This window comes from Portunus trituberculatus, chromosome 39, assembly GCF_017591435.1.
Source record: "Portunus trituberculatus isolate SZX2019 chromosome 39, ASM1759143v1, whole genome shotgun sequence".
Classification (NCBI taxonomy): domain Eukaryota; kingdom Metazoa; phylum Arthropoda; class Malacostraca; order Decapoda; family Portunidae; genus Portunus; species Portunus trituberculatus.
Window position 1 is genome coordinate 11,376,517 of NC_059293.1, and position 27,703 is coordinate 11,404,219.

A 27,703-nucleotide genomic window follows, 5' to 3' on the forward strand; every position below is an offset into this window, starting at 1 on the left:
CTGGCTTGTGAAGCCAGCGCTCTAACCACTGAGCTACCGGGCCGTGTGTGTGTGTGTGTGTTCCTTGTCTTTCATCATACAGATGGTGATGCAGTGTGTGTGTGTGTGTGTGTGTAATTCACCACGGTTGTCTGCTGGTCACCCAGCCAGCCTTCCCCATTACAGAGCAAGCTCAGAGCTCATAGACCGATCTTTGGATAAGACTGAGACCACAACACACTCCACACACCGGTAAAGCAAGGCCACAACCCCTGAGTTACATCCCATACCTACGAGTACATGCTGCTAGATGAACAGGAGCTATACATTAAAAGGCTTTCCCGTTTGCCTCTCGAACCAAGGCCCTCTCGGTTGTGAGGCGAGTGTGCTAACCACTACACTACACGGTGTGTGTGTGCGTTTTTTTTTTTTTTTTTTTTCATAAAATTTTATACAGAGAGAGAGAGAGAGGGTGAATTTAAAGATAGAAATATTAGATTATTTGAAGATTAATTGAAATTGCTGCTGCTACTAATACTACTATTACTAATGCACTATTCTGTGCCGTAATTATGAACCATTGTGATAAATATCTAACCAAGTACTCTCATGGATTCTCCCTAATATGCCAAGTCTCTTTCTTCACATCACTAACTTGACATACACCATGAGACGTTCCTAATTAACTGGTATTACTGGAAAAAAAAAATTACCCAAGTACTATATATAGATCGGTCGTATGCAATTTGATCAATATATTTTGATAAGGTGAATATGGGATATACAAGTTGGAAAAGTGAATATGTTGAAATTCGAAAGAATAAGCGTTGAAAAATTTTCTCCAATAGAAGAAAAGAAAACGATTTTAACCTATTATAGTGCACAGTGCAGGGAATGGTGGTGTGAATGGAGGAGTGTGTTGCGACTAAATAGATTGATGTATAACCTGAGTGTTAGCAGTTGTTTGCGTCCATTAATACAATGGCGTGTTAGCTTGTAAAGCATCCACAGTGATAGAAAAAAAAATAGGAGAAAGTTGGAGTGGAGATTAAAGAACAAGAATTATTACTATAAAGGTTGATAGAGGATATCAGTCTGTCATGCCTATACATGTAAAAAATAAAATAAATAAATAAATAATAATTTGCTGCAAAAAAAACCTCCAATTTATAAAAACGTTTGAATGCAGCAGTGCAGCCTTCCCAGTGTGGCGTGTGTGGGTGTGTCGCTTTATCAGTCTTCCGTCTCTTGCCAGGTGTTTATCCGGCGTTATCACCTGGCTTCCTCACTTCACGCTTATTTCAATGCTTATCTCTTTCATGACAATTATGTAGATAGAACTTCCTTTTTTACTATTTATATTGCCGAAAAAAAAAAACACTGACTTTAATACTGCAACACAAAGTGAGGCTCGCCACACAGCAGGCGTGGTCCTTACCGTGTGGTGGTTCAACCAAGGGGAGAAATTACAGCTTTGCCACGAAACCCACCGCCACCACCACCACTACACCATGACTAAATGGCTTCATGTGGCGGTGTTCGTGTCAACCGCCCTTGCCCTCGCAACGCCACAGGTAAGTGTGCAATCTCTGCCCCACCGTAACGCAAGCCATCACTGTTATAAGTTTGTCAATATTTGCAACCTCAGACGTCAGACATCGCGCACACACTATCTCCTGTTACCATTTGGACGTGGTGTTGTACATATTTTATTGTGGATTAGTTCAGTGTAGATATTCAAGATAGCCACGTTGTCTTCAGATGCATATGTTGTGTTACCTAAACCTACGTGTTTGGGTATGTGGACTCAAATGTACATGTCATGAATCTCTCTCTCTCTCTCTCTCTCTCTCTCTCTCTCTCTCTCTCTCTCTCTCTCTCTCTCTCTCTCTCTCTCTAAAAAAAATGAATAAAATAAAATAAATAAATGTCTGTGTGTGCTATTAGTTATTTAATATTTGCGTAAATAGACTACATTTCACATCAACACAGCTTACTTTCCACCCAGCATGGAGAGGACAGGGATGTGTTACAGGGGAGTAAAAAGTACGACCATGAAGGTGAAAAGGTGAGAACCGCTAGGGTGGTACTAGAGTCCCCAGCCCGACGACCACCTGGGCAGCCTAATCCAAGACATGATGGCAAGGTATCCCATCTACGTGCCGGTGAGTTGCCTGCTGCTGAAGTGGCTGATTTGAGCCACAATAGTGTTATTACGACAGTCATATTGTTATTTATTCAGTACATGATTTATTGCATAATAAACAGTGATTCTTACCAACTGGAGGTAAGGCAGTGAGCGATTCAGCATGTGCGTGTGATCCGTTCCATTTGCACATGTTGATTAATCCTGTCACTGCGATATGCAACAATTTAGTTTCACAACATAAGCGGCACTGTATAAAATCTTTACAAAACCTACAAATAAGAGAAAGGGGATTAATGAATAGATTTTCCAGCATAAGGGTAACACAGTGTTTAGAGGCGGCTGTAGAAAAAAAATCGATTGTTGTTTATTATAAAACCGTGTGTCAACTAAGAGTGAAAAGCTTAAGGGCGTGTCTGAAAAGAATACTGCGTGGCTTTCCTTTCAGATCCAACTATTCGTGTGATCCGTGCTTAGGACAACTTTATGATGGACGTGAATTTGAGGTTAAAGCATATTTGGATAGTGTGTATAATCACCCATCCCATCCCTCCTCCCTCTCTCTCTCTCTCTCTCTCTCTCTCTCTCTCTCTCTCTCTCTCTCAAGCAAGCAGCATAGGGGCAAGCATGTCACAAACGGCAAGGCTGTCTGCCTGTGGCTCCGATGACGTGTACCTGTGTGCCAGCGGCGATGTGATCTGCATGGTCCAAGTGTGTGATGGTGTGGCGGACTGCCCTGATTGGGAGGACGAGGCCGGCTGTGGTGAGTGCCACCTGTACCATTAGCACACACACACGAGTAGATTTATTACGCTCTCGCTCTTGTTTTGTTGCTTGCTTGCATCTCAGGCCTAGATCTGTACTAACTCCTATTCTGCAAGGTGAACAGTGTCTTCAGTGAAGATAAGTGAACTTAAGAGTCGGTCGAATTTTGCTACGAGTGACATGGGCAGTCGACCAGGTAGACGTCGCCATAGGGATGACATGGAACATCCACTAAAACTGATTTCACAGTGTTATCCAACCACTCTGCTACTTTGATATATTTTTGTTCCGTTACTTTCTGTAAAGATGTTCGCTGATATAATAGATACTAAAATCAATTAATGTCGCCTTTTGAGTTCGTCCAGGGTACCACGCAAGCCGGTCCCGTCACCGCTCGATGTGGGTCTGTTTGGCTATATTTCAAACCTGCAGCTGGTCTTTTATTGTTGTGAGCTGAACACGGTAACAATGCAACTGAAGGAAATTCGAATATGATGCCTGTTAACCCCAGACAGTGTAATGAAATTAATATACAAGTGGCTGATGAAACAGGCGGTGAGCACGCTTGCCTCACATTCCAGAAATCTCACGTTTTAATCTCTTTGAGAGCGGAGACAATTTGACTTGTGCCTTTCACACTATAGCCTCTGTTCAGTCATGGCAGGGGAACTATGTGCCGGATGTTGGCGAAGAATTGTAACACTATTATAATCACGGAGGAGTGGAGGTTTGGTAGTCTTGCTGTCAAGTGTGCTGGTGCTGGAGAAGTACAGGCGTGAACAGAAGTTGAATAACCTAGCTGCTGCACTCATTAGTATTATGCCATTGCTATTAAACTTACTAATTTGGTCTGCGAAGGAGCTTCGGCTCAATAGCTGTGCCAGTATTTCATTGGCGTATACAGTTTGTTATTGTATGAGCCTGATGTGGCAAAAAACCTTACTTTCAACGTGCTTTACGTCTTTTCTTTGATCGAAGTTTCCTGAGTTTCTGACAGTCACGAAGATCTCACCAATGCTGACTTACTCAAGAGAAAACTTTAGACTGAGGGAAGACTAAAGACAAAAGCAGTGCGGTGTGTTTCGTGACTTATCACTTATCACTGAACGAATAACTCAGTCGCGAGTCACGACATGGCCTATAGCTCTCACCCTTGTCCTCACACAGCCTGCCCCGGAGACACCATCCTTTGTGACGACGTCATATGCATCGATAACACTAATGTGTGTGACGGGGTGAAGGACTGTGCTGACGGGACGGACGAGGAGCACTGCGGTGAGTCAGGTGATGGCGCCGCTGCCGGGAGAGTTGTAACAGAGGACATTCTGTAACACTTATTTGCAGTACCTCCAATACTTACTTCCAAAAGGCTTTATTTGAAGTTAAAATAATTCTTGTGGGTTGCAGTGATAGATTAATAAGAAATTTAGTTTATTAGCAGGAGGGAGCACAACTTTTCAAGAGTACTGGCTCTCGGAGTACTGTGTAGGTGTAGGGGGAGGATGTTTACTGCTATATGATTATGAACTTAAAGTATTCAAGTTTCATTATATTTTTTATCTACTCAAGTATGTTTTGTGTTTTACCCACGTAGCACTTGAATTTTGAGCATATATATATATATATATATATATATATATATATATATATATATATATATATATATATATATATATATATATATATATATATATATATATATATATATATATATATATATATATATATATATATATATATATATATATATATATATATATATATATATACACAGTTCATGTATTGTTTAGGTGCAGTGAAAGGATTTAGGTATATAATAACTCTCTCTCTCTCTCTCTCTCTCTCTCTCTCTCTCTCTCTCTCTCTCTCTCTCTCTCTCTCTCTCTCCTCTCTCTCTCTCTCTCTCTCCAGCTATATGTACGAATATATATATTTTTTGAAGCACATCACAAAATTTGCACTGACAAACTAACACTACCATCACCACCACTAGACTCCACCACCACACCGAACACACCTGCAACCCAGAACACCACTTACCCAGCGACCACTGCCGCCACACCTGCCACCCAGAACACCACTTACCCAGCCACCACCGCCGCCACACCTGCCACCCAGAACACCACTTACCCAGCCACCACCGCCGCCACACCTGCCACCCAGAACACCACTTACCCAGCCACCACCGCCGCCACACCTGCCACCCAGAACACCACTTACCCAGCCACCACCGCCGCCACACCTGCCACCAATACCACCACTACTACCACTCCTGCCACCACCACTTCGAAGCCCTCTTGTAGTAATGGTGTCCGTCCCAAACTCTGCAAGGACTGCAAGACTTACGCCTGCTTCTGTGATGGAATGGTGGAATGTCCCAGGGGTGAGGATGAGTACCGATGCAAACCAGGTGAGTAAAACATTCTCTCTCTCTCTCTCTCTCTCTCTCTCTCTCTCTCTCTCTCTCTCTCTCTCTCTCTCTCTCTCTCTCTCTCTCTCTCTCTCTCTCTCTCTCTCTCTCTCTCTCTCTCTCTCTCTCTCTCTCTCTCTCTCTCTCTCTCTCTCTCTCTCTCTCTCTCTCTCTCTCTCATGGCACGTTCTACTTTGGTCGCAGAAGGGTGTGAGGTTGGTCAGTGGCAGTGTAGGTGTGACGGCACTTGTATCCCACAACACGCTGTTTGTAACCGACGGAAGGACTGCCGCGATGGCTCTGACGAACGTGGCTGTGTCCCAGGTAAGAAAGCACACACACACACACACACACACACACACACACACACACACACACACACACACACACACACACACACACACACACACACACACACACACACACACACACACACACACACACACACACACAGGGATAGATAGGTAGATAGTTTTCTACGATCACAGTGAATATTAATGATAATAATGATGACAATGTAATGACTATAGATTAAAGATAATGGCTATGACTTAGGTAATGGTCCTCTACTTTTGTCTTTCTGTGGGCAGGAGGTAGTGGGGAAAAAGTAATTTCGTTTGGTAGATGAGACTAACGTAAATGTAATGATTTTATTTTTTTCACGATTGTAAAAATTTAATTCTTTGTTCTCCACCGTTGTTGTGTTTTCATTGTCATTATTATCCACATTGATCCTCCTCTCCACCAATAGAACATTGATTAATTCACTCATTATCAGAAAAAAGTATATATTTTCACATTCTTGTTCCTATCACTAAATTCTAAAAGTGTCATCATCGTCGTCGTCGTCGTCGTTGTCGTTGTCTCATTTTACTTCTATTAGTCTGTATTCGTCTCCTGTTATCTTCTGCTTATTATTCTGATTATTCTCTTTCGTGTCTTCTCGTCCTTGCCTTTTGTCTGTGCGTATGTCGTTTACGTTCATCAGACCGTCTCTTCGTTCACGGACCGTATTCTGAAACACCTATCCGTTTCTCCATTGTTTTGAAGACTCGTTGAAGTGACACTGACTTTTAAGTTTCTATTCACAGTTTAATAATAGCATTTCTACCAGTCGATTGTCTCTTCATGCTTCGAAGTTCACCACATACTCGCCTTGACTGCAGGCACTGGGTGGTGGAAGTGCCGGAGGGGCGGGTGGATCAGGATGTGGCAGAGGTGCGATGGACGAAGACACTGCCATGACGGGTCTGACGAATGGTTCTGTCCACATAAACACCACTGTCACGGCGCGCACCACTGGCTCTCCTCCCTCTCCCGGCGCTCACGACTCAAACACCTGCTGGAACTCTTTGATGGTGATGGTGTTTACAGTGATAGCGAGGACAGTAAGGAAGATTAGAATGATTGGTGATTGATGGTGAAGAATATGGTGAAAATTGCTTAGATGACAGGATAAGATGTGTTTGGTGATGATTTGTATAATGTTGAGGATGGTGGTGAGGACAGTGGTGAAAATTTGATAGGATTGATGATTTTATTACTATTATTATTATTATTATTATTATTATTATTATTATTATTATTATTATTATTATCATTATTATTATTAGTGAGTACAGTAAAATATTGAAATATAATTTTTATGTTATTTGGTCCTCATAACCTCTCTCTCTCTCTCTCTCTCTCTCTCTCTCTCTCTCTCTCTCTCTCTCTCTCTCTCTCTCTCTCTCTCTCTCTCTCTCTCTCTCTCTCTCGTATAGGAATAAATACGAACTCATACAATTGTTATTGAATATGATTGTTCTTTAACACTGAATGTTGCTTTACAAACAATGACATAAATGGTTTGAATAAATTCATGAAGAGTGTGGTAAGTCCATAGACACTACATTGTTTCATAGGAACTATGGAAACTTTATATAAATGATGACAGCTTGTTAAAAAAAAAAAGAAAGAAATGAGGTGCATAGGCCAACTAACCTTTGCCCTGTTCCTATACAAGTTCATAAGAATCTTTTCGATTATCGGTTTAACCAGTAAGGCAGATAAGAAAAATAATAACTCCCTCGGATTGTACTAAAGTTTGCACCTGTACTGTCTGAAAAACTCTGTTATCAGCTGAGGCCTGTCGTCACCCTCACCTTTCACCAACCAACCTGTGGCCTCGCCGTGCCGTACTGGAGCTAGATGAGGGAGCAACCTTTAGCCTTAGCGGGATCAGCACCATCGCCAGCACTACCACCACCACCACCACTACCACCACCACTACTGCCATGGCCAACTTGCATCATATGGTGCTTGTGTCGGAGTCCTTGCTTTTGCTAGACGGCAGGTAAATCGATTACTTCTGTCCTGCCCACACGCACGTTTTGACTGCCTAACAATAAGTGCGTCAAGACTGTTCATGAAGAGTGCATCAGGTTTCTCTGGTTCACGGCTTCGGCGTTGTGAAAAAATGTTCACCACCTAAAGCAACAAAGCCATGTGAATTGAGGTGCTGTACTGTACATCTGGGCGTGCTTTTGTCGTATTTTCTTTCTTTTTTACATACATTTGATGACTCGAATAAACGCTACTTGGATACTGTGGCTTCATTTTTAGTCAACCATTTCAGTTTTGTTTAAAGAAGATTAACTTCAGCACCAAGCCAAGCAGGCAAGAGCGACTTACTGGTTCAGGCTCACGCGATCCTCACCACCTCTCTCTTCTTCTCTCCTGTAATTGATTTGCCGCAAGAGAATTGAGAATCATTAATGTTTCGTGAATGATACTGCCGTCCTTCTGTGTTGCACTATCTTGCTGCGACACTTATCTTTAAGATTGTCTTTCGTGTGTTTAAGGGAAGACATTAAAAAAATGTTTTATTTTATTTCATTTGTATTGTTTACATATGTGTGTTTACATTCAGACGATCAACAATGAAAAAATATGAACAGTGGACTGTCTTCAAGCAAATTCCATCAAATATCTCTGAAGACTTTACATTACAATTCCGGTTCAGATCACATCACGCCATTAACACTCAACGACAAAACACATCCTACACATACCTTGCAACTAATATTCAGTAAGGAAGCACGTCTTACACATACCTGATCCCATAGTCCCCCTCGATCAACATATAACACCAACATTTAACTCTGACTGCCTCTACACACTGGTAGTGTGACAGGCGGCTTGACCATCTTGACCCTCTTTCTAGTCTAACTTTGAATGTTGTCACAAGTCTACAGATGCCATGCGAGTGAGTTACTCTTGACATCTACTACTTTAAAGCCAGAGACTGAACTTATCTGTTAAATCGATTCAACACGTACGATCATCTCTCTATATAGTTGCACCGCCATTACTCTTCAAACTCACAGTACGTTTATGGATTCCACACCACACCATTTCTTCCCGTGCAGCATGACTAGGACGAAGATGGACGAGAGATCGTACGGCAGAGTTTGGAGTATGAATGATATTGAATATGTTCTGTAATTTTTACCATCCCTGCCAACCAATGCCTGCCACGCCACTCTGGACTGCTACAGAGATGTGGTGGCATTCCTCTCACTGTTCCCGCGCGGGTTTCCAACAGAATCGCGTGCTTTCCTTCTTTAACCCCTTCAGTATTGAGACGCATTTTTACCTTGATTTTTAGGTATGATTGGACGACTTTATTTGCATTTGCATTGCTATCATTTTCATTATTTGTTATTATTATTATTATTATTATTATTATTATTATTATTATTATTATTATTATTATTATTATTATTATTATTATTATTGTTGTTATTATTATTATTATCATAATTATTGATGTAATGATGGTGATGATGATGATGATGACAAGCAATTGGATAGTTAAGTAAATATCGTTCACGTTTATCCAAGTTTTGTTTGTTCTGCTTTCGTTCTCTCTCTCTCTCTCTCTCTCTCTCTCTCTCTCTCTCTCTCTCTCTCTCTCTCTCTCTCTCTCTCTCGTGGCACATAGCAGACAGTTTTGTGCTTCAGGAAGAGATTTATCGGACGTCAGGTTAGCTATTTAAATTGCAGATTTATTTTCATTACTGGACCTCAAATATAAGTGAAAATTGATTTTTACCTGCTAATGCCTTATCTAATAGCAGAAACCTGTTCCATAATTGAACAGAGAGAATGTGCTTATGTGTAATATTATTCCTAACAGAAATTAACCAATTTGACTCTTAAGTCAAATTTGGAAAATGTAAAAAAGGAAAAACTTATATGAATTTTCCCTATTAATTATAAATCAGTACTTTTGGAAGGAATTCTTTTATTTGAAAAAATGTTTGCTACTTTTCCCAGGCCCTGTCCTAAGAATGGGAGAAGTTCAACGTGCCGTTAAAAAGTTGCCATCCACCGCCACAGTTTTGTACTTTTGTTACAATTTTTTCGTTGCTTGTTGTCGTCAGTGTTTTAAGGTTACACAAAGCTTGATCCACAACTTCCTTATCAGTGACTACCTGGAGACTTCGTGAGCTTACTTAACTTTCATTTATCCTCGTAATACCAGGCAGAAAATTTGTCTACTAACCCTTTCACAGGTATGGTCATTATTAAGATTGACACCACTGCAAAATAACTGTTTTGACGGGTACAGAAAGAAACAAGAAAGAGTAGAGGGCTTAATTTTCTATTCTAAGCTACTTAACTATTTCAGAAACTGCAACACGTAAGGCAGAGTAATAAATCATAGGTGGATGTAGGAAAATATTAGTTTAGCAATGAAAGGGTTGATATGAAGCTTGACATTTTTCTTACCGTTATTTTTTTCCTGATTTATTTTTCTTTATCTCGTCAGCCATGTGATTTGTATTTAAAGTGAGAGATTCATTTGTATTTTCTAAGGAATGATTTCGGCTTCAGTAAATAACTATTGGTGTATTATTATATAAGAAATGCCCTGAAAACATCCACATTCACATCTGCATCTACTTCTGTATCGTTTTTTTTTTTTATTATTTATTTCTTTTCTTTTTTTTTCTTTTTTTAATTCAGGTGTTTCCAGGACATTTGTTGCATACCACAATGAAGAATTCCTCAGTGGTGCCTTGGGTTACTCAACATATTCCTCTGCAACATCGTGGGCGTGATAAGGAGATTGCTGGAGTATAACGTCATTTATCTATTCATTTATTTCCTTTTCATTTATCTACTATCATTCTGGTCTTCATTCATATATGCGTCATCTCTTTCTCTTTCACAAACAAGAGTGCTGATATAAGCTTTGAAATTATGCGGATATCCACCTCATTAACCAGTACATTTCCTTTTTGTTCCCGGGGTTGTGCTTGACTCACGTGTTTAGCCCTCACTCACGAACCAGCGCCCCGTGAAACATGACGTCACTCGTATTTGTTGAGTGTCAAACCTAAGCGTTGGGCCCTTCATTCACTGATTACTCTGCTGATAGTGATAGGCACTGTAAAGGAAACACACACACACACACACACACACACACACACACACACACACACACACACACACACACCGCGTAGTGTAGTGGTTAGCACGCTGGGCTCACAACCGAGAGGGTCAGGGTTCGAGTCCCGGGAAGCGGCGAGGCAAATTGTCAAGCCTTTTAATGTGTAGCCTCTGTTCACCTAGCAGTAAATAGGTACAGGATGTAACTCGAGGGGTTGTGGCCTCGCTTTCCCGGTGTGTGGAGTGTGTTGTGGTCTCAGTCCTACCCGAAGATTGGTCTATGAGCTCTGAGCTCGCTCCGTAATGGGGAAGGCTGGCTAGGTGACCAGCAAACGACCGTGATGAATTACACACACACACACACACACACATTCCTTATTATGCTTATCAGGTGGCATCTTAACCATATCCTGTGTGTGTCAAGGGACGATAATGCATGTCAGATTGGGTTACACAAGTCAGGGAGAAGTCACGCTCGAGGTTAATGTGAAAGAAGATGGAATGTGTGTTATAAATCCAAGTTCCTTCCTACCACTTGTGTTTGTTTCTTCAGTAATTTTCTCTCTCTCTCTCTCTCTCTCTCTCTCTCTCTCTCTCTCTCTCTCTCTCTCTCTCTCTCTCTCTCTCTCTCAATCGGTTTGATCCTTTTTTTTTTTTTTTCCATTCGTGGTTTTCATCCTCTGATGTTCTGGTGCAGTTTAATTTCCTTTGTCTTGGTTTATTGTTATTTTTCATGGGATCCTCAGATTATTTTGTCCTGAGGAGCCAGTCTTCCGGATCTGGAAAGTTTTCATTGTGACCGTCGAATGATTCGGTTTGTTGCTATGAAATCGAACGCCTGTGTAAACTCTGGTACTGAAGAGCCACCTTGTACAGGCTAGCATTCCCTTTTCTTCCACTCTACCTAACCGAAGTCTATTCAGGCAGCACAAGTCAGTAGATAGCGTGATAGCGGTTAATGAGTACAATCTCACGGCACCGGACTCGTGTGGCAGCTTCCACCGCCGCAACACACGGGTGAAGGCCTTGCCCTATATGCTGACCTGCTGCTGCAGCATATATACCACTGTCTCAGACAGATAAAGTGACTTTTCCGTCATTTATAGGATTTGGTGTCAAGGTTTTTTTACGTCACACAACAAATCACACAGCAAATCAGACGATTAAAGAGTGAGTTGGCAAAGGTGTAATGCCTGTGGCACTGTTGGGAGCGACAGCAAAGGAAGTCCATTCAAAGAGAAGCCTTGAGGCACACTATAGTGACACTGTTCAGCTGGTGCCCCGCTGCCCGCAGTCCTGCTGTTCGCCGGGCACTCGGCGGCCACCAGACGGTGCGTCGCAAGGACTCGTGACATGTAGGTGGAGATATTATTATATTCTATATCACGAATATTTTTACACCCACTTAAATTTTGTAATCCACCGGATTTTGTGCGTCATTGCAGTGGAATTTCTTGGAATGTATGTACTTGGCAGCAGTGTTAAGCGGTGCACTGTGTGTGAGGGAGCGTGGTGGCGCGGAGTGAGTCTACTGTCTGCCACTACACCACCGCCATCACCACCACCACTGGATTATGGCGATGCTGCCCGCCACCAGTAAACGGCTGCTGCTGGTGGCACTCTTCATAGGCACGGTCACCCAAGCTGTCGTTAAGGTAAATATCTGTTCACACCTTACTTAACCTCGGTGCTTGGCCGTGTGTGGGGCCACGCAGACTGTGTGTGTATAGCGGCGTGAAAAATTTTGCGTTAAGAAAGTCTTGAGGTTCCTTCACCACATTTCTCTCACATTTATTACTAATGGACATCACCACAAACTGGAAACACCAAGCGCATTGCCAGTTTTCATGCTAACAAGCGGAACTAAAATGAGAGGAACATTTTTCAAGCAGCAGAAGAGCGCCGTGGTGACCAGTGTGGCAGGCGCGGCGAGTGTTGTCATGCTCCGGTTTGTGTATAGCTCTGCACTTATCACTTTCACGTGCTGCTTCACGTGGTAGTACCAAAGACAGGCCGTCGTTCATACTAAGGCCACTGATACATTGCAAATACTGGGGCGGTGCAACCAACAACCATACCGAAGAAGGCGCCGCAGAGGGAGGGCGAAGAAACAGAGCGTCAGGAAACTTCTCTCTCAGGAGGCGCATATATCCGAAACACCAACTGCCATCACTCATGTTCCGGGCTGATACACCACTTATGTACCATGCCGTCTCTGGTACCACTTATGCACTGTGCAGCTGCAAGTACCACATATGTAAAGGACCGGTGTATCGTCCTCCCATCCTGTCTTCTAAAGGATGAGGATATGAGGTGAAGGCGCGTGGCCATTTATTTCGATACAGAAAGAATATGGAGACTTCGCTCGCCTCCAAAGGCTAATATTGATCTTAAATCATGCCCCTTGCCTCTTTCGTACCCTTAATTCATTTACCCGTGTCGAGCGGCGTCCACAAATCACAGGCAGGTTACAAGCCATTTGGTTGAGGAGAAAAGGGATTAGGAGGCACTAATTCGCGAATGATGAAAGTCCAGGTGTTTCCCCACGTGGTGTTGTGCGTTAGTACATGAAATGATATACTCGCACGCCATCTCTTTTAATTACTTTCTGAGAATACTTTAGAAAATGCAATGAATGATTTATCTTCGTAGTACATCTGTATGTTATATTCAACTTTTAGGATAAACACATTACATTCTGTACATTGCTGCTGCTGCTGCTGCTGAAATGAGACTTCAAACTTCCAGCACCTCGGCGTCTTATCTCAAACACTTTCAACAAGTCTTGTGGAAGTTATTAGGGTTTTCAAGGATGTTTCCATTACATTGATAATATTTTACATAGATTCCACACAAAAATAGAAAAACACTTCATGACAACCCGACTGGTAAATTTTCTGTGATCTGTTAAAATGTGACAGAACAAAGCGTTTAGAAACACATGTTCTAGCGTCGCCTGCTTACCAGGATGACACTACGTTACGTCTTGCTGTGTCACTGCGCACCACTTCATCGCTTTGTTATGTAATAGAGATGACATTTCAAAACAAAGCTTCTTGTCGACATGTTCCTTCAAATGGTTGCCTGCTGTTTCTGGTCCACAATGCCTTATTCATTTTGATCAGTGTATGAAATAGGTTTAGATCCTCGATAAGAGAATTATCAAAAAATGTCTGGCTGATAAGGATAAAGTGCTCTAGATTTACTGATAAAAGGTGTGAGTTTTTAGGAGATTTCTTCACACAAGGCTTATCCTGCTTGGATAAGATTTCCTCACTTACTTCCCTGTCTGGTTTAGTCACGAGGCAGGAAGAGTGTTTGTAAACACTTCAGGTTTTCATCAAAGCTATTTTCTAAGACCACAGAGATGATTAGTCAGGTTCCTATTTATCTTTCTCATTTCCAATTCAGTCTTTGTTAAGCTATTTAGAATCCCGAAACCAACCTTGAAAACTTACACTAGATTCCAGTAGAGCAAGGCTGGTTAAGCCATTCAGTGCTGCTTCACACTCCTTAATCGCAAACCACTTTGAGAAATTCCTTTTATATCCTACAACACTCTGTACTCGTAAATATCATACTAGTTTACCACTGATAAACCTGTCCCATTCATCACATTTTCCTCTTTGTCGGCTCCTATACTAAAACTTGAGCAGTATTCTTAGTGCCGTGACTTGTTCCGTATCACAGAGAACAGGTTCAGAATGATCTATGGATGATACTAAAAAATGTCTGGGAATGCGGTGCCGCGTGTGACTTTTGCGCCTACTTGTCATTTCACCGTTTTTAAGAATCCATCCCTTCCTATAATTCATTTATGGTACTGTTGTCACCGTACGCTCCATGAAACCTCAAAATATTGCATTTATATTCTCTTGCACCAATAACCAATAACCTCTGATAGCAAACCTTATGCATGGAAAGAGTAATAGCTTGTCCAGAGAATATTAACAATGTCAGATTTATTCCAGTGTTGATATGACAACGTGTATGAGAAACATTGCAATTACTAATATGTTGAAGGTGGACGCTGGATGGTATATCCCAGGAATGTCAACAACTGATAGTGTGAGAATGGCTGATGTGATGGAGCCGAGATGCGTGGTAACAGTCTTATCGCTCATGCACTTCACGAGATGAGAGCACCGCCTTGCCTTGATTGAATATTTGAGCTTTGAACGTCTTGATGGTGGACTCTGACATGTGACTAAGTTAAGTAGTTTTATGGATACAGTAGTGTGGAGCGTTTTGAATGGTTCTTATGCAAGACTTCGAAACTTATGATTTATTTAGGTATGTGAGCGAGTACAGCTTTTTATGATATAAAGAAATGTAAAGAGGTGATGATGTGATAATGATTTATTTGGTTCTATTTTTCTTCATGAATTTTACTAAGACAGTAATACGACAGATCACTCATACCGTTTTGCATTTGACGCTTTCAATGACCTTAGTCTGCTGCAATAAATATGCAGATTTTTGTTCCAATCACATATTTAAGACAACGAAGACTTTGGGGTCGAAAAATGAACTAGGAATACGTGTTCTCTCTTTTTCTTCTTTTCTACTTGCAATTTTAGGATGATGAGGACTTGAAGATCGAGAACGAGCTGAGAATACATGCCCTGATATTTTCTGTCCATGTTTTAAGCGTAACAAACACGGGACGAATGTGAGTAAGCTTGGTAAAACGTGACGGTCGAGGGAGAGCTGTGAATGCATGTTAAGATTTTTCTTTCTCTTTCCTTTTTACATTCACGTGAGTAGGGTGACGAAGACCTGACGTTCGAAGGGGAGGATGTGCTAAGTGCCAACGTGGTGCCTGAAGTGCCTGGGGCGGGGTTCCTGCAGAAGTCCGGCGTGGCACTGGTGCGTCGTCGGCATCAACTGTGGCCTTGGAGCTACGATGATGAAGATTATGGAAACGCAGTAGTGGAGGACGAGGAAGGGTCTGGCCTGCTTTCTGGTGAGCTGGTTGTCCTTGTTGTCATCACCGTCTCTCCTCTTCCTCCTCCTCCTCCTCACCTCTTATCGTTTTTCAGTTTTCTATTTACTGGTTTGTCCATTAATTTGTATTTTTATTCTATCTAAGAGGTATCTTTTCTTTAATCGAGATGGAAACGTCTTTGGTTTATTAGTTTCATACCTGTGTGTGTGTGTGTGTGTGTGTGTGTGTGTGTGTGTGTGTGTGTGTGTGTGTGTGTGTGTGTGTGTGCGAGTGTGTGTGTGCGTGTGTGTGTGAACACACAAGAAGTCCCTAGCCTTACCCGCCCTCAGAGTGCCTTGTGGGGTTCCCGTGTGATGGTGTACGATGCATCCCTGCAAACCAGGTGTGTGACAAGAAGCTGGACTGTGTGGACGGTGCAGACGAGGCCAGATGCGGTGAGTGTGCTGAGGGAGTGCAGCTGTGGAGGTGTCCGGGCCGCGCCGCCTCTTGTGCCTTGCCATGAGCGGTAGAAAGGAAACACACCCCGCATGCTCAAAAGTCTCTGCGTCCAGTTTACTTTTCGTATAGATTTAGCAAGATGTAGTGAATCTAAGGGTTTTTTTTAGAATGTTTCTATGACTCAAGTGGCAGTTTGATAAGAATTCTTCACAAGTAATGAGCCGAATACCCGAATCATGAAGATAATAATATATTTCTGGGCCCTGATAATAGTTAGAAATAGGTAAGTATATTCCGTATGGGTATAGGTGTGATGACTTCATATAGCTTCTATTTTTTTGTGGTTCTTTATTGTTTTGATCATCACTGTGGCGTTTAACTCTTTTCCTGTTGTTATTCTATGTATTCTTATTTTGAACCTATTATGTAAGGTTTGGTTCGGGTTACGTTAGGTTAGATAAAGTTATGTTAAGCTAATCTGTTTGTAATAATGGTTAGATCAATATTTCTCATGACGTATGAAAAGATTATAAAGACAATTCAGCTCCACTACAACATATTTTTCAGTTACAAAATAATAAGGATTAGATTAGCTTAGTTTATTCATTTATCTATTTACTCATTGTCATTAATTACCCTTTTATATAAGTACACGCATGTTTGTTTTTAATTAGTGTATATTCAAACAGTTTATGTTTTTACCTAATTAAACTTTGCTCTCTAGTCCTCCTTCGCTAGAACTGCTGTGGCACTGCACTGCTTTGGTGGACGGTTGTGTTGTTATTGTGCTCGGTGTATTAATGTTTTGTTCAGCTGTACACCGTCACCTGCTTCCTTGCCGCTCTCACTAACAACTCACGACTCAGCACACACCACATTCACCACATCACCCCTCCTCATACTGGTGACATCGCTGCTACTACTGCTATAACATCAACAACAACAACAACAACAACAACAACAACAACAACAACAACAACGACGACGACAACAACAGCAACAATTACTACTACTACTACTACTACGACAATAGCTACCATTGCCACCACTACCATCAATCACCACTACCACTTCTACAATAGGAACATATGAGCATAAGAAAATGAGGGAAGCTGCAAGAGGCGGCCAGACCAATACACGTTGCATTCTCTGTGAACAAAACTACCTAAATCCATAATAACTACTACTACCACTACAATAATTACCACCACCACCACTACTACTACTACTACTACTACTACTACTACTACTATTACTACTACTATCTTTCATTCTTCCTGCACACCATCAGTTATTCTCATCCCAACCACCACCACAACTACCACCACCACCACTGCCAGGCGCCGAGTGTGCGGTAACAAGAAAAGGCCAAGGTTGTGCAAGGACGGCGTGACCAGGGCGTGTTTCTGTGACTCCGTACGTGAATGTCCGGGAGGGGAGGACGAGGCTAAGTGCTCTAAAAGTAAGGCATCATCATCATCATCATCATCATCATCATCATCATCATTGTGTTATGCTTCTTGCTAGTTTGTTTTCATTCATTTCAGTCAATATTCTTCCTTTTTTGTATCTTCCTGTCAATATTTTCTATTTATTCCTCCGTCTCTGTTATTTCTCCTCTCTTCTCTTTTTATGTGTATTTCAGTCCACGTAACTCTCTCTAGTTTTCTATCTATCACCTCTTCTCGCTATTTATCTCTGTTTGTCTTGGCTTCTCTCCATCTACATCTGTCTATCTTATCTTTTCTTTATCTAGTCTGCCCTTTCTCCTCTGTATCGTTTTGCATTCTACCTTATCTTCTCTTCGCATTCTCTATCTGCCTCATGTCGTCTCTTCTTCTTCTTCTTCTTCTTCTTCTTCTTCTTCTTCTTCTTCTTCGCGGCGCTTGCTTCCATCATTCCTAACCTGCCTCTCTGTCCACCTTGCCCTGCTGTTACCATCTCAGCCCATGACCTGCCTTGCTTCTGTCCTCAGTTTCTTTCCAGTGTGACCATAACGCCTTCATCTTTGTTCTTCAGCCCACGGTATGTTCATCTCTCTCTCTCTCTCTCTCTCTCTCTCTCTCTCTCTCTCTCTCTCTCTCTCTCTCTCTCTCTCTCTCTCTCTCTCTCTCTCTCTCTCTCTCTCTCTCTCTCTCTCTCTCTCTCTCTCTCTCTCTCTCTCTCTCTCTCTCTCTCTCTCTCTCTCTCTCAAGAAAATATTGCTCAAGATTCGAGACTCAAGTATAGGGATTTATAATATAAACACAGTGGATTTAATAGGTTTGTGATTTTTGCTTTGTTTATTTCTTTATTTATTTTCCCTTTTCTTAATTGAAGTTTAATGTTGTAGGATTTTGTTTTCGTTTTTTTTTTCTTTTCATTTTTTGTTTATATGTACTGAAACGAATTCAGTTTTTCGATGTGTTGTAATGGACAAGCCAGTAATTAAGTAGGCTACCTAAACCTTTTCTCTCTTGACTTGTTATTATTGGATACACACACACACACACACACACACACACACACACACACACACAACGTCATTCTGCCTACTCTTTTAAGTTCACAGACAAAATGTTATTAATGTCTCAATCACTCACTCTCACTCACTCTGTCCATCTCCCTAATGCAAGAGTCCGCTCCACTGGCGAACTCTGACACTCCCTGCTTGTGTGTACTGCTAACGTGAAGTGTTTTAGTGTCTCGAGGGTGCCGGAAGGGGATGTGGAGGTGCCGTGACGGAGGCTGCGTGAAGAATGCTGCCAGGTGTGATGGTTTCTGGGACTGTCAAGATGGCTCCGACGAGAGTAACTGCCCTGCTGTATATAGTAAGAGAGAGAGAGAGAGAGAGAGAGAGAGAGAGAGAGAGAGAGAGTGTGTATGTGTGTGTGTGTGTGTGTATAAAGTACCGATTGGAAAAATATGAGCACCTTTCTAAAGGGACTGTCTAAAAAGATGGTTGACGTCAATTAAATGGATGTGAACGAAGGAAAGTGATCATTTGCAAGTTTAGAAGTTTTAATGTTTGTTTGAAAGCGATGTGTTGTTTATTTATCTATTCATCTGTTTGTTTATTTTTTCATTTACGCTTTATTCGTTTATTAATTTTCATGGTGTGTGTGTGTGTGTGTGTGTGTGTGTGTGTGTGTGTGTGTGTGTGTGTGTGTGTGTGTGTGTGTGTGTGTGTGTGTGTGTCACTGTGTGTTTTACGTCGCAAATCAACCTCCCTCTGGAGAAATAAATAATCTGAAAACAAATCAAACAAATAAAGGAAAAAAATTCACATATTCAGAGAATACATAAATAGAAATATGAATAAACCATAATGAATACATAATTTCTTGTTTAGAATGAGTGACAAGAAGCAGACATTTTCACCTTCAGGATGCAAGCAGGACGAGTGGACGTGTGGGGACGGTTACTGCCTCAGCATGAATTGCCGCTGTGACGGAACCAAGCAGTGTTTGGATGGCACGGACGAAGAGAACTGCCCGCGAGGTATGTAGCAAGATAGCACTCCTTGCGTTAATTACTATTTGTATACTTTCTATACATCTTTTATTACGTGTTTCTCCTTACTAATTTATTTACAACTTTGTTAACCCTTTCACCACTGTCAATCTTTCCCATAACCATCTACAACCTTTTAAAAAATGTGCTCTTGTATTTGTTACTACTGGGAAATGTCTCATACTATTGATGGTGGTGGTGGTGATGGTGTCTGTGCCTGAAGTCGGTAAAATTTCGGTCTCGGGAGTTCACGTGTCGGGCCGAGTCAATCGTGGCGCGGCACCTAGGTACTGAAGGCCGCCGGGATTGGAGTGAAGACTGTTCGCTAGGTGCGTCACGAAGCAACTCAAGAATTGTCATCTCTTCTCCTTATAGTGTGCCAGCCCTGGGAGTTCCAGTGCTCAAGTGACAAGTCCTGCGTCTCGAAGGCGTGTCGCTGCAATGGATACTGGGATTGTGCAGACGGCTCCGACGAAAAAGGCTGTCAAACACCAGGTGAGAATGTGTTGATGTGTGTCTTGGAGTGTCACAGGAACATTGGGAAGCTGATCTATACCAGGGATGGATTTTTAACCACGAGAGTCGTCCTGGCTGTGGATTAAGTCCACGGCCAGGAAATGTTGAAGTGTTATTAATGTTTTAAGGAAAGTTGTCTTGCTGTGTTGGTACTTTGCTGAGGAACCTTCACCATGATTGTCCTGCATCTCTCATTTTACGGTAGACGGTGCATCTCATCGCAAGCAACCTCGGATGCATGTTACTTGTTTACATTTCTTTGTGTTGCCAGCTGTGTTGACTGAGTAAACGTAGAAACATATGAACTATGAGCTGCGTAACAGAGGTTAAGTAAATCCATCTGCCCAGTGCTAAGCTGAACACGTGAGACTTACCAAGCACTATACTGTCTCCTACTAACGGTTATGATAATTTTTTCTTTCTTTTCACTTGTAATGTGTTCATCTTCCTTTCGTACAGTGTGCCAGGCCGGGGAGTTCCAGTGTTGGAATGGCAAGTCCTGCGTCTCGGAGGCGTGTCGCTGCAACGGGTACTGGGATTGTGCTGACGGCTCCGACGAAAGAGATTGCGAAAATACTCCAGGTGAGAAACCTGCATGTGATCTTTCCCAATGTCCATGTGTCTTGCCCCTTGGAGTGTCACGGAACACTGGGAAGCTAATCTAATCACAGAATCAATTTCTCCCCATGAGAGGCGCTCCCTGCCGGAGCACAGCACCTCAGACGGCAGGATCAAAGATAAGTTTCTACAATGAGAATATATAATCTATGATTATTCGCACTCGTGTCTGCACGTTAATTACTTAAGGGAAATACTACTTGTTCATACCTAGGGAGTATAAGATTGTGGTCAGTGCTGCAGTGTTGAGGAAATGTCTCTATCATCCATTCCTTATTTTAGGCTATTGTTTGGTATGATAACTCTGTCTTTATGTTCGTGTTCCCGTCTCCTCTTCGTACAGTGTGCCAGGCCGGGGAGTTCCAGTGCTGGAGTGACAAGTCCTGCGTCTCAGAGGCGTGTCGTTGCAACGGAAACTGGGATTGTGCTGACGGCTCCGACGAAAGAGGCTGCAGGGCGCCAGGTGAGAATTGTGCATGACTTTTACAGAAACACTGAGAAGCTGATTCGAGGGACGAAGATTTTATTTACAGCCACGAAAGGTGCCCTTCCCGGGGACTGAGCTCATGACATGAAAGTTTTAAGCACAGCGCCTCGGACGTCGGTACAGTAGCGATTTTCAGGACCCAATATGATTTTTCAGATCTGTTGTAATACTTCCTTTTAATGTCCTTGTATGGAATGATGTTACTTGCATTGATTTAAGGAAAATAGGACGTGAGTGTATTGTGGAGCTGTTTAAATGTCATCAGTGTTTTAATGTAATTCTGGTGATATTACTTTCCGCAATCTGTTCCCTACTAATGATTATAGTAATAATACTTTATGGTATATTCACATTCCTTCACACAGTGTGTCAGACCGGGGAGTTCCAGTGCTGGGGTGACAAGTCTTGCGTCTCGGAGGCGTGCCGCTGCAACGGATACTGGGATTGTGCTGACGGCTCCGACGAAAACGGTTGTCAAACACCAGGTGAGAAATAATAATAATAATAGTAGGCGTGTCTTGCACCTTGGAGCGTCACTAGATCACTGGGAAGCTGATATGAAGGATGAGTTTTTAGCTTGTGTTGTGCCGTGGCGTGCCGTGCCTGTGCCCACACGTCTGTCAGCTAAAGAAAAAGAGGATTTATCCATGTACAGGGATTATTGAAGCGCTGTCAATATGAGTATTGTTGATGTTCGTGTTTGTGATTGTTTTTTGTTTAGTTTTTTTTTTTATTATTGTTGTTGGGAACCTTTGCCTTTTGCTTTAACGTTTCTATTCGTAGTGGATCCGTTACGAACAGTCTTCTAAGGGCCAATTTGCTTGCCACTTAATATTTTGTTTATTTTTTACCTTTTTGGCTTAATTCTTTCGTACTGACAATGTGTTAAGTAAATTGAAACTTTGATTGATGAAGATGTACTCAATAGTCAAATGTGTGCATTAGTCCATTATTGTACAGCTCTACTCGAAACTCTTGAAACCTATCTTCAAGCTCACCAATCGATACTCCTTAAAGCTTAAAGTTCTTGTTATTACGTATTTCTTTAATGTGTTCATCTTCCCTCCTTACAGTGTGCCAGGCCGGGGAGTTCCAGTGCTGGAATGACAAGTCTTGCGTCTCGGAGGCGTGTCGCTGCAACGGATACTGGGATTGTGCTGACGGCTCCGACGAAAGTGATTGCGAAAGTACTCCAGGTGAGAAACATGTAGTCTTGTTCATGTGCCTTGCCTCTTGGAATGTCACGGAACACTGGGAAGCTAATCTGGACACGGAATGACTTTCTAGACAGGAAGAGAGGCGCTCCGTGCAGGGATTGAAATGTAGAGCATAGCACCTCAGACATAAGGGTTCAAGATAATGTGCAGGTCTTTTCTACGGTTAGAGGACATATCTATGATTATCTTTAGTCGTGTTTTCACTTTGATTACTTAAGTAAAATGCGATTTATTCATAAGAAATATAAGAATGTGGTCAGTGTTTTCATAGTTGTGTTGTTGCTGCAGTGTTGAGGAAATGCTGTCTCCTTCATCCATTCCTTATTCCAGGCTATTGTTTGGTTAAGAGTATGATAACTGTCTTTCATAATGTTCGTGTTCCCTTCTCCCCTTCGTACAGTGTGCCAGATCGGTGAGTTCCAGTGCTGGAGTGACAAGTCCTGCGTCTCGGAGGCGTGTCGCTGCAACGGAAACTGGGATTGTGCTGACGGCTCCGACGAAAGAGGCTGTGTAAACGGTGAGACCTTCATTGTCTTGTGTTTGTCTGATATGTTCCATTGTTACCTGTACCTGTATACACCTCTTTACGGGTAAATTTGTTCCCTTGTCTAATTATGTCCAACTTGCATGAAAATTTGGTAGATAGAAATGCCTTCAAATTTCAATGCGTGAGTGGCACGCACTTGTTGAAATCTATGTCCCTTTCTTACTGACTGAACTAACTAACTGAGAAAGTTATTATAGTTAGAAATGCATGTTCCTTTTATAACTAATTAACTGGCTAACTAACTAATTAACCTCTTCAATACTGGGACACAGTTTTACCTTGAGATTTGTGTACGATATGACCATTTTATTGACATTAAGAAGGGTTTATATGGAAACGCGTCATGGTAATCAAGGGATTAACTAGCATACTAATTGATTAATGTAGTAACTGGAAATCTATATCCTTTCTTAACTGGCAACTTAATTAACTAACTAACAAACAGATCAGCTCTCTGATCATTCTACTAACTCCTCGCTTTTTAATGATCTATTCCCCTCCATCTTCCTTTTTTTTTTTCTTCTTCTTTACGTGTGTGTCGTCTCCTTCCTTCCTGCAGTTTGTCAGGCTGGAGAGTTCCAGTGCAGTGACGGGTCTTGTATCACTGGCCGGTGTCGCTGCAATGGCTTCTGGGAGTGTGCTGATGGCTCGGACGAACAAGGGTGTGCAGGTGTGTATGTCTAGTAACTCTGGGACTGCCGTGGCGCCTTCTTAAGCTTAATAAAATGGTTTGGTGTGATCACAGAGTATAATTTCCCACAACACTAGTGACAACTTGACAAAGAATGAGTGATTGAGTGACGCAGAGATGTTGTGCTTGTTGTTGTATGTTGTCCGGTGAAGTCGTTATGTCATTCTATTTTTTAAGATGAAGTAGTGAATGTTGCGAGTCGGTGTTCTTAATTGACTTGTTCTCTAACGAAGATTAGGTTAGGTTAAGTTAGGTTAGGTTAGGATTGTTTTCAATGGTTGTCATGATTTTTTTTCTTTCTGAAATGGTGTTCAGAATCCTTTACCTATTACTTTAACACACACACACACACACACACACACACACACACACACACACCGCGTAGTGTAGTGGTTAGCACGCTCGGCTCACAATCGAGAGGGCCGGGTTCGAGTCCCGGTAAGCGGCGAGTCAAATGGGCAAGCCTCTTAATGTGTAGCCCCTGTTCACCTAGCAGTAAATAGGTACGGGATGTAACTCGAGGGGTTGTGGCCTCGCTTTCCCGGTGTGTGGAGTGTGTTGTGGTCTCAGTCCTACCTGAAGATCGGTCTATGAGCTCTGAGCTCGTTCCGTAATGGGGAAGAATGGCTGGGTGACCAGCAGACGACCGAGGTGAATTACACACACACACACACACACACACACGTTGGGACGTTAAAAGTAATCCAGATGAAACACCAAGATGTTTAAGAATGTTTACCATTGAACCGTTTTCTTTCAAGCTTGGTTAAGTTACCACTAATACGTTTAGTTAAGAAGAGTGAAAAGAGAAACATTCTTAAATTTTCTATCTGAAAGTAGGGATGTGTTTATTACTTAAAGAAGAACTATTGTAGACGTGTAAAATATTCTTTCGAGCTGTAGCAGTGGTGTGTAGGTGAAGAACCATATTTCACTTGTAAGCGAAATTGACTGAAAATATAAGATTGGTATATACATCCTACATCAAAATTCTGCTCATAGCTTTAAGGATTTAATAATTTGTAGAGGAAACATTTAAGCCCCAATTTTTTTTTTTTTTTTTTTTTTTTTTGCTAATTCAAGAGATTTAAGATTTTTTTTTTTTTTTTTATATCTAAATTAACTGGAGATTTCAAGAGTATTTTCATGGTTTTAATGTACGTAACTTGTGTTTTCATGGATGTTTTCTAGGTTCCAATGGAAATAAATGTGGTTTTCAAGTGTGTTTTAGTAGTTGTAGTAGGACTAAAACGAATTTTCAAGATTTTTCATGGTTTATTGGAAGTAGTAGTGATTTTCAGGAATGTCTTCATGGTTGTATAGTGGAAATAATGGGGGGTTTTAAGGGCGTTTTCATGGTTCTTCTGATGTATGAGCAAGAATTCTACACCACCAGTGGAAAAAATACTCATGGAGACATAGCTAACTAATCATTATGACAGAAAAATAGTGTCACTGGTGGCCAAAGGTGAAGGCGTCACTGGGTCCTGGCTGTGAATGCTGAGGATGCTTATTGCTTTACAGTTTAGTAAGATTGTAGCTTTGTCAGATTTACCATCTCTCTCTCTCTCTCTCTCTCTCTCTCTCTCTCTAGGTAAGTTAAATGCTCTGTTTGAAATTTAAAAGTAAAGACTGGAATACCACAAGCAAATTCGGATGTTTGCTGCTGTTTGTTACTTGTTTACATTCCTTTGTGTTGCCAGCGGTGTTGAGTGAGTAGACGTAAACAGATGAACTATGAGTTGGGTAAGAGACGAAGCAAATCTATCTGGCCAGTGCCGAGCTGAACACTTGGGACTACTATACTGTTCCTTATTAACGGTTACGATGATTTTTTTTTTTTTTTTTTTTTTTTTCCTCTTTTAATGTGTCCATCTTCCCTCCTTACAGTGTGTCAGGCCTGGGAGTTCCAGTGCTGGAGTGACAAGTCTTGCATTTCGGAGACGTGTCGCTGCAACGGGTACGCAGATTGTGCTGACGGTTCTGACGAAAGCGGTTGTGTAGAACGTGAGACATTCATTGTTTTGTGTTTATTTAGAATGTAAATGTCTATACATGTGCTTGTTGTTTTAGTTGTACTCTAATCTTTATCAACTTTTTTTTATATAGTTTGTTTCACCTATATTTGATTTCTTATTTTTGTTGCAGATTTATTTCATTCATTATTTTGTTGCCGATAGTTTGGTTCAGCTTTATTATTGTTTTTTTTTTCTTTAGACAGTATCAGTAGATGATTGGATTGAATTTTACACACACACACACACACACACACACACACACACACACACACACACACACACACACAGCACAAGCACCAGTGTGTCTGCCAGGGGAGTGGCAGTGCGCTGACCTGTGCTGCATCCCTGAGTCGGGGCGCTGTGATGGAGTGTGCCAGTGTGAAGACAACTCAGACGAAGTCAACTGCCTGTACGTTCCGCCCACCTCTCTTACCTTCTTTCCTTCCATCTCAGGGATCGTGAGGATAACACTCACTTTCTAATTTTGAAATGGTGACTATTTGTTACTGGCAAAGATGTGATATAACTGTTCAAATCGTGATCTATGCAATGAAGAACATAGTAGTGAAATAAAGAAACTGAATGACTTCAAGCTTAACCTAATAGACAAACTAATAGGAAAACTAAAATGTTGGTCCAATATAATCTCCATCTCATCCTTCTTGTCCTTGTCTCCACTTGAAGGTAAAGTTAATGATCGTGGCAGCGCTTGCTGGGAAGCCTCATAGCAGCCACCACGTGTGACGACTCCCAAGACAGTGCTCATGGCTCCGACCAACGATGCCTTGCTAAATCATGGGCGACGAACAATTCTGAACTAAAATAAAGACGGTGAAGAATGTTGTACTAAATTAAGGATGACGGAAAATGATTTACCAAATTATGGAAGACGAAGAATGATGTACTAATTTATGGATGACGAACACTGCTGCACTAAATTATGGACGACGAATACTAGATGACAAGCAATTCTGTGCGACATTATGGACGACGGACAATGCTGTAATAATCATAGACGACGAACAATGTTGTACTTAATTATAGATGACGAAGGATTACGTAGGTACTAAATCATAGACAGCGAAGAATTATGTACCAAATTAAAAATAAAAGGTTGAGCAGATATGCAAAAAGAGCGCAGACTCCTGAAAATCAAATTCAAATGTTCTATTAGCCATATCAATGTAAGAAAAGTACATGCCTGATGCTGTATATTGATTCATCACATACTAGTAGACACCTTTTTTGTATTCTATATTCTATTTCCCGGTGATAGAGGAAAGTTACATCTTATTGACGGTCTGATTAGTCTTATGTTGGTATACAGTTAGATATTCCTTGTATTCGTTATCACCCTTGTCTTTATCCCGCAAGAGTTGAGATTGAGATGCACTGGTTGCCTAAAGTAGAAGAGGCAGAATTCTAAAGCAACGCTAGTTAGAGATGATATGATAAAGACACCACACTGAAGTAAGGGTTGTCCTTGTCCTCGTTCACTGGTTTTCTGAAGTAGCAGTGACAGTTGAAAAATATTGGAAAGTCTTATGCCAGTTCTAGGCGATAAGATCAAGACATTCTCCTTAGCAGGGACAAAGGAAGGGATGAAGGTGAGGGCGAGAAATGTGTTAAGCATTGATTACTCTGGTATATTATTTTGTCAATGTATTTCCTTCCACCAAACACTATGATATATTTCTTCCTCAAAATAAAACTATGGAAAGATATCGCATTAAATCAATCTTGTTAAGATTTGTTTGTTATGTCGTTAGAGAGAGAGAGAGAGAGAGAGAGAGAGAGAGAGAGAGAGAGAGAGAGAGAGAGAGAGAGAGAGAGAGAGAGAGAGACATTGATATGTTTATTGGCCTTATCATATAATACAAGTTTAACATGCATACATATAATGTGTAGCGGGCCATTCGTCCATTGAGCTTTCGCTCTTTATGGACTTATGTTTAGTGTTTTATATTAAAATAAGGCGAAGCAGTGAAGGCC

At 41.5% G+C, this 27,703-nt stretch overlaps 1 protein-coding gene across 1 annotated transcript; it reads left to right on the forward strand.

Annotated features, from left to right (window-relative positions):
• The first annotated feature begins 1,365 nt into the window (after window positions 1–1,365).
• On the forward strand, window positions 1,366–27,458 carry LOC123515747 (low-density lipoprotein receptor-related protein 1B-like). Its single transcript, XM_045274603.1, has 25 exons — window positions 1,366–1,553; window positions 1,988–2,144; window positions 2,733–2,888; window positions 4,058–4,165; window positions 4,884–5,300; window positions 5,505–5,624; window positions 6,467–6,688; window positions 7,422–7,635; window positions 12,013–12,087; window positions 14,711–14,843; window positions 15,507–15,705; window positions 16,017–16,121; window positions 17,417–17,587; window positions 18,807–18,935; window positions 19,492–19,605; window positions 19,993–20,112; window positions 20,593–20,715; window positions 21,095–21,214; window positions 21,604–21,723; window positions 22,312–22,434; window positions 22,856–22,972; window positions 23,562–23,672; window positions 25,584–25,700; window positions 26,000–26,203; window positions 26,396–27,458. Exons 1-24 carry the CDS (start codon window positions 1,491–1,493, stop codon window positions 26,191–26,193), a joined length of 3,528 nt encoding a protein of 1,175 aa, XP_045130538.1. The 5' UTR covers window positions 1,366–1,490; the 3' UTR covers window positions 26,194–26,203; window positions 26,396–27,458.
• Window positions 27,459–27,703: the final 245 nt, after the last annotated feature.